This window comes from Dermacentor andersoni, chromosome 10 (assembly GCF_023375885.2).
Source record: "Dermacentor andersoni chromosome 10, qqDerAnde1_hic_scaffold, whole genome shotgun sequence".
Taxonomy (NCBI): domain Eukaryota; kingdom Metazoa; phylum Arthropoda; class Arachnida; order Ixodida; family Ixodidae; genus Dermacentor; species Dermacentor andersoni.
In genome coordinates, this window is record NC_092823.1 from 780451 (window position 1) to 791650 (window position 11200).

The window sequence follows — 11200 nt, forward strand, 5'->3', positions numbered from 1 at the left end:
GAGCGGTTTACTTTTTCGACATGTTATGCTCGTATGTACTGCAAAGAAGTGTGCGTGCGTAACACTTTATTAGTATTTCCTTTCAGCATGAGCGTAGGAAGAAATGTTGACAGCAGTTAGCGGCTCGGACGTAAACTACTAATGCATGTAATTCATAGCTTTGGCATGCATTTGTGCAATCTACACGAAGTATACGTGATGTTGTGTTGGCAGTGAGGGTGCAAGAATTAGTTTAAAAATCGGCTTTTTTCTTTACTCCAATGGCACAACAAAGTTGTGCGGTGCCTATCCATACTTGAAAAGCACTGGAAGTGCATGGTACCTCACAACATTATTGCAAAGCTGGAACTCCTTTGTCAATTGCACCATCTTGACAGAAAGGCGAATTCCTGTTCCGTACTGCGCCAAAAACAAAAATCTGGAGAGGATTGTGCCATGAACAGGGAGCGAATTCTATGTAAAAAAAAGGGGGGGGGGAACAGCTGTTCACACGCTGCACACCTAGCCAACGCGCCTCCCACATGAACTTTTGCACTCACAACAGCGGACTTTTCAGCGCTTCCTGCAAGTGGCCGGCGCATGTACGGACACTTGGGAGGTTGTAATTAGAATGTACTTCATTAAATGTTGAGTTTGTCAAATGGCATCGTCGGCCCATCCTCACACGCTTTGACTCGCACATACTTTACAGCATACAGTACACGGCGACGTCGTTATCTCCCCTGGAATTAATCTGGAACATCACGGCTACAGCGACGGCACAAATGCGCCTACAGTGTCCATATAATTGCTATTGCGGTAAAAACAGATTGGAATAGCTAGAAGTTTCACCAGCCCGGAGTTGGTCGCGGCTCTCTGCGACTGCAGTGACATATCGTGAACTAGAAGCTGTCTGTGTGACCGCGTTGATTGCGCCACGATTTAATAACATTGCAGTTATCAGCTTTGGCACGGGAATGTGTAGTTAGATCAGTGCCACCAATGCTCTTGCCTTTCTGCAGAAAAACATGCACAATGCGGCCTCTTTACATACTGTAATGTTTTCGTGTTGGTCTTTATTGTACCTATGTGGTTTCGAAGTGCCCTGTAAATTCCATTATTCCACCAAAATTGACATTGGCCTGCTCTAAACTGCACCAAAATGAATATTTTCTGCCCCAAATTGATCCAAAATACAATTATGTCTGCTCCAGACTGCTCTAACACGCAATGTTACTTGCTCCAAGAATTGCTGAAAAATAATTTGGGGCAGTTTCACCTGTGACATTGCCACACTACATTACTAGTAAACCTTGAAACATATGCTGGTATTTTTAAGAAGTTTTAATACATACACATTAGTTGGAAATCAACACTAAACTTGTGGCGTATAATTTGCAATAAATGAGGCCATGACTGTGGCCAACTCCGAAATTGGCCTCAGCTGCCGTTCCAGGGCGTCTGCCTGCCGCTCCACTGCGTCGGCCAGCCTGCCAACCTGGTCGTTGAGCGCCTGCAGCTCAGCAGTTTGCTGCAATAAAAATCTTTCATCAGCAATGCTTCTACACATGTTACTGTGAAAGGCAGAGTTTTGCTGAACATGCGGTCGTCTTCGACGGCAAAACACATGGCCATGCAATGCCACTAGCACCGACACATTCATCCAAACTTGGGCTCTTTCGTACACATCCGCCTAACAAACGTGCTGCCACGTTCTGACTTGCTGTCATTAAATCTCGCGAAAATGTAACGGACAGAACGAGGCTACTATTTTCACTCTGCCAGCATGCAGCAGCACTCATTCAGCCTCGCTTCTAATGAAATGTACTGCTGCCAGTGGCGTCGCAACAGGGGGGGCCGGGGGGCCGTGGGCCCCGGGTGCAAGGGGCCAGTGAGGGGGGGCGGGGTGTCATATACTTCCGAAGACACCCGGAACTTGTTGATATCCTCGCCTTCTTCGACAACAGCCGGGGGGGAGGGGGGGGTGACAGAAGACCTATAGGCCCCGGGTGCCAGACGAGCTAGCTACGCCACTGACTGCTGCCATCACGACGACAAGAATATGTGAGGATAACTGGTAATGTGAAGCAGCACTGGATGCAATTGCACTAGGAACACAAGAGTATGGTTGGGTCAAAGCCAGGCATGCGAAACGTGTAGACAATCTAATGAACCATTAGTGGGGCTGTCACTTGAACCATGTATTGTAAGTGAACATGGCTAGCCTCCACCGGCACAAAACTGCTTTTTGTACAGGTGGCAATTCGCATGTGCTTAATTTGTCAATTACGGCCCAGCCTGGACAGGCTAATGCAGCGTTTGCATAGCGTCTCGGCGACTGATCATCTGGCGTGGTGCAGGTATGACTTGACAGGCATGCAAGTCTGGCCTGTGCCTCTGGGTCAGCAGAATGACAGCTGGTTTCACATACTGAAAGAATGGACTGCATGCCTAGTGGTAGGTTGGGCGCAACCTTGCTCTTGTATAGATTTCATCCAGTGCTGTTTCGCCATGGTGACGTTGCCCAATGATGTTTGCATCCGCATTTGGGTGAAGTGTCGCAATGGCAGCACATCACGTCAACTTGCTAGTGCTTGCCTAATGTGACTCCTACTTGCATGTGTGCACTCTCAATCTCGGTACTGCTTGCATCACTGCAAGGACGTACCAACGTATTGTTTTCTGAGGGGGAAATGTTGGGTAGGCACTGCAACATGTCTGATTGTTAGATACATAGACAAGTGAACAATGCACTCTATGTAATGTCAACCTCACGACGCAGGACATATGCAAGCCTGTTCTGCGAAACAAAGCTTTTGTAGCTTCGTTTGGCTGCTCTGTACTATCCACCTTTTGCCTGTAGGTTTTGGTGCAACTATTTCTGCTACTGCACTATAGCTCTCGATCCACAATTAAAATGGAATGCATGTTCCTGTGCTAGCCAAGTTCTCTGCGAAACCTGCAAGCATGTATTGCATTGATAGTCAGATGTCATGTAATTTCCTCCTATTTCTACAGGTAACAGTGATGCGTTGTAATGGACTTATTCATTAACAGTGTGCGGTTTGTAATGATTCATATATGTTACTAATTTCCCCGTCACTGCTTTGCAACTGACATGTTTATTTGTATTGATATTGTTGGTGCTATTCATTTGCCTTACTAGCAACGCGCTCGGGTGTCTCGTTTCATAAAAACTACAGCTGTACCTCGCATTGTCATGTGCTGGTCGTCCGTCTCTCTTGTTATGTAGCATTGCCGGTTTTCAGTTCTTGTCAACGCCATGTTTGTAAAACTTTCTGATGCAACCATATGTCGCTCCATGCTGATTTCTGTCATCATAATTGACATAAATCTTTTAAATGTGCTGTGTGCTGCTACGGACACATATAACGTCACAAATAACAATAAATAGATGAAGTGCTACAAAGCAAACGACAATGGCTGCTTGACCTTATGGACTCTCACATGAGATTCAGATATTGCCAGATGTGTGGTTACAGCACAGTTATAGCGGTCGTTATAGATGAATGAAAAGCATGCTTGGGTACAGATGTTCAGCTATATGCATGGCATCTTGACGCATTTGCGAGCAGAGCAAAATTTTTTGAGAGCATTTGAAACGAGACACAGTATAACTGCGTTGGTACATTTCTCAGGGGCCACTGACAACAGAATGCTTGACCCGGGAAAAGTTCACAGAGTGCATATACAAGCAGGACTGCATGGTCAGAGTACAAGACCCAAGAAAACGTTGCAAGCAGGCAAACATCAATGAAATGTTACATGTACAATACATGTTAGGTCACCACCACAGAATGACAAATGTGCAGTGTAAAACAATGCTATGTTACCACACTTAAGAGTGTGCCTATCTTGTGACGATAGGTAAGCAACGAATGCACTCAATTTCAAGGTAACATTGTGATATGTGGGGTTGCTTATGCACACATTGGTATGCAACTAACAGCTAGTTAAAACAGTTTTGTATTGTTCCAATTGCACATCTTGCATTTTCTGTCAAATGTACATGTTTTCTAAATGAATGTGCCAGTAATAACGCTTCAATGTTTGGAAGCACAACCACTAGATAGACTGCTGTTGTCACAGGCATGATGTGGCCCCTGACGCCAGGAGGAAGTATCTCGCATTTTGGCCGTTGCAAGTGCAACATTGCTATTCATAACGAAAGGTTCTCAGCCATGCCAAAGGGGGTCATGGGGAGGGGGGGGGGTAGTTGGTGAAAATTATGAGGTGTCTAAAATTCACATAAACATCGCCCTGTTTCGATACGCTACACTTATCCATATGTCTGGCAAATGACATGTAGCTGCATCACAGTGCTTTTCAACTGATTACAGAAGTGTGTATAAAACTCATACTGGAGGCCGTGAGGTCCTGATAAGCTATCACCTGAACCCTTTCAGTGCTGTCGACGCACTGATGTGTTTCTGCGTTTCTTTGACATTGCTTTTGTGTGACAGTGATTTGAGGACCACAGAAAGGGAGCATTTGCCATTGTAGGTGGCATCATATTTTTTTCTTTCTGCACAAACAAAAAGAAACTGGCATTTCGTTTGCAATTTCTGAGAAAGAAAAACCGCTGGGGGTGTTTCATGCCCGAAAGGAAAACAACAATGAAAGGGTTCATCACTTTGTATTGCAGAAATCAGTACATTTTATGCTAGCTATGCGTACATGAATAACAATGTATTGAACAGCACTACATGTGACAAAAGGTATTACGGCTGCCTAAGCACTACAAGCTGCTTGTTACAAGACTTCAATCCACTTTTCTGGGCATAAACTTGCTTGTGATGCGCAACTTTGTTTTGCACATTAGGTTATGTTCATACCGTCTAGAAAAGCGCAACACATTTCAGAATCCCCTAGACAATAGTCAATACTTCTCATGTCAAATGTTACGTACATAATGAAGATTCATACATTCGTAACATACATTCCTTGTGTCTCTGCATTTGAGTTACTAGTTTGCTTAACATGCTAAATTGTAGGAACTTTTTCCCTGTTTTCATTTCTATTCACCAACTACACATCTGCACTCGGCTGCGGCAAAAATTCATTCGCTCGGGTTGAATTACACGTACACACTCTATCAGCACTGCCATTTTACCTTGCGGGACTCCTCCAATAATTTTTCGGCTAGCTCATTTCGCGCAGCTGCGAGGGTGACCCTTTTCGCGGTGTCCCCCACAGCCTGCTGCAGCAAGCGGCCTCTTGATGTAGCTCTTGGAGGCCCTGCATAATTTCAGGAGCACACTAGCTTCTAAGCTGCGCGACTAAAAAAATGTAACTATGCTGTTTAAGGAAGAGCAGTGCAATTATGGCAGCATTAGCAAAACGTAATACAAGTATTCATCTGCACCAGGTTTCACCTTGTACTTGACTGTGCACACATTTCATACCTGAAACACGAATACTTCATTTATTTATTTATTTAGCAATACTGTAAGCCATTTACAGGCTCATACAGGAGTGGGTCACAATCAAAACAACGAAACATTGTTGGTCAAAACAGAAGAAAGCAATGAAACACGCCAATTATTACAATTCAAAGATATAACACGCAAACAAAAGGACAGACCAAAGCAATTAGTAGTAGGCATATAATACAGGGAAGTGGTAAGAGCTACGAACAATTCAGATGTGGTGGGAAACGGCCAAAACACAGTTGCGCAGCGCAACGTTGTAGCAAAGCAGTACATAATCGGAAACAGACCTAATCATAAAAAAGTGCACGTATCTTGGTTGCAAATACTTCGATGGAGTCAACATGTGCAATTGGTTCCGGCAGGCGGTTCCAGGCTTCAATTGCAGATGGAAAAAATGAATATTTAAATGTGTTGCAACGCGCAGAAAACTGTCTGATGCACTTACGGTGATTTGTTCTTTCCGAATGTTGGAAGGGTGGCCTAATGTACTTTGTTTTATCAATATTTATGTGCCCGTGATAAAGAAGGAAAAGAAACTTCAAGGCAGCGATACGCCGTCCTGATATTAGAGTCGGGATATGTGCTTGTTCACGTAAAGCAGTGACGCTGTCGTACGGAGAGTATCTGGAATAAATAAAACGGAGTGCCATGCGCTGTATTCTATCAAGTTTATCAATGAGGTAAGACTGCTGCGGGGACCATACAATGCTGGCATACTCAAGTATTGGCTGAACGAGGGTTTTATACGCAGTTAATTTGACATCGGATGGTGCTGTTGCCAATTTCCGACGTAAGAAATTGAGCTGCTTAAATGCCTTTGCACATGTGATGTCAATATGAGTGTCCCATTTGAGCGAGCTCGAGAATGTCACACCCAAATATTTTACAGTATCTGATCTTATTATAGCCGTGCCTCTTATGTTGTAAGTGAACATGTTAGGTACCTTTTTATGTGTAAAAGTGATGCATGCTGTTTTACTGATGTTGAACTTCATTCCCCACCTATCACACCAGTTGGCAATGCTGTTTAGTGAGGTGTTTAGCTTAATTTGATCATCCACAGACCGAACAGTTGTGTAGACAACACAATCATCTGCAAAAAGGCGTACGGTTACGTTAGGCTCAACACATGATGGGATGTCGTTGACATACACAAGAAAGAGCAATGGCCCCAGCACGGACCCCTGTGGCACACCGGAAAAGACTTCAAGGCTCTCTGACTCATTATTGTTTACTGATACATATTGTGATCTGTGTGCGAGGTAAGATGCTATCCATGCAACAGTGTTAGATGCAATTCCAATAAGTTGGTCTCACATGGTCTCACATGAGGAGCATAAACCTTGGAATCGTTATAGAAACGTGTTAAAATGGAAATTACAGTTCCTTTTACAGCCACACAACTAATGCAGCTCATCGTTTCTTTTATGTGGATTGCAGCGTTTGCATTGTGCATTTAACGTTTCTTGTAATATATCGACTTCCCACAAAATCCTATTCCCCAGCAGTCGATAATAGCATGCACAGTTCAGGTACATAGTAAGTTTCTCGTTCTTCTTTAATCTTTCTTTTCTGTACCCCTCTTAGAGAGAAACAGCCATTCACGAGTGCTCAGCCAGCAACCACATCACATGATGTCATGCAAGTATTCATTTGGCTGGACTGTATGTATGTGTTGTGTGACATGGCATTTGCATAATTACATTTGTTGCATTTCAGTCTTGACAATTTCACTTCAGATTTGTGCAAGTTGTCCAAAATTACTTTTCCATATGAAGCTGTGCCAGTTAACAGAAGTGACATTGGCCCCCTAGAATACACTCCTAGCTTCATGCATAGGCGAGCTTTGTTAGCAAGCCACTAGGTAATCGCACATGCATGACTGAAAGTGTGCAATATGTTTTCAAGCATTCAACGAATACATAGCATGCAGGTGTACATTCACAGTGTGCTGTAGTTGTTGCCTTCATTCAATTTTTGTTGCCTTTTTGTGGGCATCTCCCATGCGTTAGGTTTGTCTGCCCACCAATAATACTACATACATTCGAAGCGGTTTTTCACAGTGGCCTTTGTTCTGCTCACAGTTAAAAACCTTTCTGGACAAATTCTTTATTCATGCATTGCCTCATTACTAAATATCCAAACTACCTGAACCATACAACATCCATTTGCACTTATTATGTACAACATACGTAGCGTTAACATTCAATAACAGAGTATCCATGAAGTATGCGTTCAGTTTGTTCGACTCTTCACCACTCCAATTAAAGCTGAAAGCTAAACAATCTGCTGCACAGCTGAGAGTAGGTGAAACATGAAGTTGCCTCAAGCACACGCATAGCGTATAACATACCCACTAATGACCAAGACTCTTGCATGCATTACTCAGACGCCTCACCCAATTGCATTTTACATCCACTCGGGCTCCTCGCACCGCATGTTCACATATGAGCAGGCTTGTTTTGTTCAAATGTTATTGCCCTTTATGTAATATTCCTACTTTGCGGTCTGTAAAGAAATTACAGGAAATGAAAAAAGCACGTGTGGCTCCAGGTGAAATTTCCAAACATAACTGCCTTGCCAATGCGAATGCTTGGACCTTTACCAAGCATCTAGTGGTCAACAAGTTTACAGTGGTGCGTTACTACATGTCCTGTTCCATAAAGTTGATCTCCCAAAACGCAAAAAGAATAGGTTATCAAATCACTGCCATGGTGTGAAATTCTGAGATTGCAGCATAACGACGTACCACATATGCATCGTTACAAGTAGGTGCACATCTTACTGCTTCAGGATAGCAATAGCAAATATACGTGCAAAAAATGTATGGCATGCCTTGCTGACACACCTTTTCCTCAGTGCTGTTTCGGTGTGTGTGTGTATAGCGTTCATGAGCAGTTCCACTAGGTTAGAGTGCTGTCCGAACAAGTGCTCCTTGTATGCCTTCAGTTTTCCTATTAACCAATACGCCACGTGGACAAATAAACTTTACGTGCCTTTCGCATTTAAACACTTGCTATCAAGCGTGTATAATTGCCCATATCGGTAAGTAATGTATGATAACACCGTGGGAGACGGGGACAAGCAACATTAGACACATGTGAAAAGTGTGTCTTCCTTTCTCATTTTTGTAACGATTGCAGCTTTTATTTCAGGGCATTACATTCAATCTATCGTGTCCCGAATTAAAAAAAAAGAATAGGTTTTGCGTAGTCTCTTCATCACAACACTGCTATGAAGGTTACTGCAATTTTTTGACATACCACTAACCAGTACACATACACTGCGCACACACAGTACACACAGAACCTTTGCGTAATTTACTTGTGTCATGAGGTATAGGTTCCTAGCTAGAAAAATAAATGTCAACATGTGCACGCAACAAGCAAATGCCACGTTAACTTATTTGGTGATCTACAGGGTTTTTGTTTACAAAGATGGCGCCGAATAAAACAACACACGAAGAAGGGGGACACGAGACAGCACGTCCCCCTTCTTCGTGTGTTGTTTTATTCGGCGCAGTCTTTGTAACCATGCTTAATGAATTAGCCCACCAACACATGCTCAGGGTTTTTGTGCTTACTTTCTTTTTTGCCTTGCTGTGCCTCTGTGTGTACACCGGTACTGACCAAGCAGCAATAAAATCAGTTGGTTGTAGTACCTCTCTTGAGTATACCTTCTCTGTGTGGTCTCCTTTCTTCACTTGACATGTTTGTCTCACATGCATAAAGTACTGCAAGGTGCCTTTCATCTGCAGTGACCAGTACAAGGAACTTCTATATCACTATTACAGCTATGTTGACATTCAATGCACACATTTTTGGCGTGACGTCGCAATTACGTTCACACACCACACACTTACGGCTGGCAGTACACCTTCTTCCTGTAGCGCCGGTGCTCGCAGATGGTGGTTGCTGCTGAGGTGCTGAGGCTGCAGAGACTGAGGTGTCGCCTGGCTGTGACACCTCAGTCACAGCTGAGGTGTGTGGTTGCTGGGAGTCGCTCTGCATTTAAGAAAAAAAATAAATTGTTAAGCTTAAGAGATGCAGACACTGGTCACAATAGTTACAAAAGGTGAAGCATATTGTGCAATCCAGTAGGCTTTGCTCTATTTAGGTACAGCTTGCCTCCAAGGCCTTCATTTAATTGTAATGGAAACTTGTGCTCCAGCATTGTTTATTGCCTACTAGTTTTATTTACAAAATCTCATTATGCCCTTCCTTACTGCTTAAACAAGGCAACAGGACAGGTGAAGGTTTCTAACTGCCAATCCTGGCTTTTCTAAAGGAATACAAATATACAAGGGAGATCCTCACTTCGCAGTGGCTGCTCACGAAGGGCGCAGGCCGCGCCGGTACGGTGCTTGCAGGGCCGAGTAGGGCGAGCACTCGGCCCTTGGCGCTCCCAAGAAGTCCACCGCCGGTAGACCTGCAATGTGGTTTGCGTAAACGCTCGAAACAGACGTTACCGTAACGCATGCACGCCTGGTTTACTTACTTCATCTCGGCGGAGAGGTTTCCTGCGTCCGCCCTGGCCCGACTTACAAATCTATTCCACCAGCAACGCCAGTGCACCACGGGCTTTGTGGGAGGGCCGGCATCGTTTAGCAAATTTTCGAGCTCCTCCCACATTTCCTTTTTTCTTTGAGCTGTGAATTTTGGGTCCCGATCTCCTGATGATTTAACTAAGCGGGGATTTCGTTCCATAAAGTTGATTATAATTTCCTGTTGCCGATGGTTTATGTGAGGCCAATGTCCCGTGGTGCCATGGCGCTGTGATGGACAAACACTGTCGTCTGGAAGCTTGACTGCAGAGGGGTAGAAAATATTCAGGAAAACGTATCTTTTATTCAGCATCATGAATAAACGCTTTGCAGTACGCTCTTCTTGAACTTGTGGGCCTGCATAAAGATTATTATGCGCAGTCAACATCACTGCCGTCTGTTCAACGCCGCGACTTACCGTTGAATGTCATATTTCGTCGACGCAGCAGACGATACAGTTGTCGGTGTGGTACTAGACGCGATTCGAGTTGCAAGTTCTCTCGAAGCATCGCAGTCGTGACGACCAGGCATACATCGTCTGGTGCGCGTCCATTGACAACAATTTCAGCAGTACTATAGGAGAACTCTCCGAGACAGCAACCATCAACACGACGTACTGCCACCGCTACTTTACAGGGATTACCCACGCTCAGTGGCCGACGATCGTGCGTCAACTATTCACTGCAAGCGTAGACGCTGTCATTTTGCACTTCAGTTCCAACACTAGTGTCAGCGAATGCACCAAGACAGCAACTACCAACAAGACATACTGTGCTGCCGTCAGTTTACGGGGATGCTCGGTAAGCGACGGTTTGTGGTCTGTTTCATTCATTTCAAACAGCTGCCATCTTGAGTTTCGGTTCGATACGTGGCCCTGTGGTGGCAAACTAGCAATTGCAGTTTACAATGCCAGAACAAAGTGAAACGCCGCTATACCGTACAAAAAGATGACGAAAATAAAATTTTCAGACACATTATGTTGTTACCAGTCACGCGGCCAAGCTCGTCTCATATCTTCACTCGGCAAACCACAACCGAAACTAATAGCAAACGGCTAAACGGCATTTCATTCGATTTACGTTGTCACGGGTGAGTTCCAGGGCGCCCCGGGCACTACGCTCTTCGGGTACGCAGTCTTCCACTTCATTTTAGTGCAAGTTCGGATTCCCTTTTGATGACGTCAGCACTCGCCGAAGTTCAGAACAACAGAACGCGCATCTGATGA

At 44.3% G+C, this 11200-nt stretch overlaps 1 protein-coding gene across 1 annotated transcript; it reads right to left on the reverse strand.

Annotated features, from left to right (window-relative positions):
- Positions 1–1305: 1305 nt before the first annotated feature.
- On the reverse strand, positions 1306–10759 carry LOC140213551 (uncharacterized). The gene is made up of 4 exons (XM_072284784.1): positions 9749–10759; positions 9295–9436; positions 5114–5238; positions 1306–1510 (listed from the first exon to the last, which is right to left on the reverse strand). The coding sequence occupies exons 1-4, from the start codon at positions 9908–9910 to the stop codon at positions 1355–1357; spliced, it is 585 nt and encodes a 194-aa protein (XP_072140885.1). The 5' UTR covers positions 9911–10759; the 3' UTR covers positions 1306–1354.
- Between the last annotated feature and the right edge of the window lie 441 nt (positions 10760–11200).

Bases quoted from the DNA above. Each gene is read 5' to 3' on its own strand.
- LOC140213551 (XM_072284784.1), bottom strand. From the start codon at position 9,910: ATGCGTTACGGTAACGTCTGTTTCGAGCGTTTACGCAAACCACATTGC. The intron at 5,239-9,294 runs GTAAGTGTGTGG...GAAATTATGCAG, and splicing joins AAGAAGGTGTACTGCCAGCC to GGCCTCCAAGAGCTACATCA. The intron at 1,511-5,113 runs GTAAAATGGCAG...TTTTTATTGCAG, and splicing joins TATTGGAGGAGTCCCGCAAG to CAAACTGCTGAGCTGCAGGC.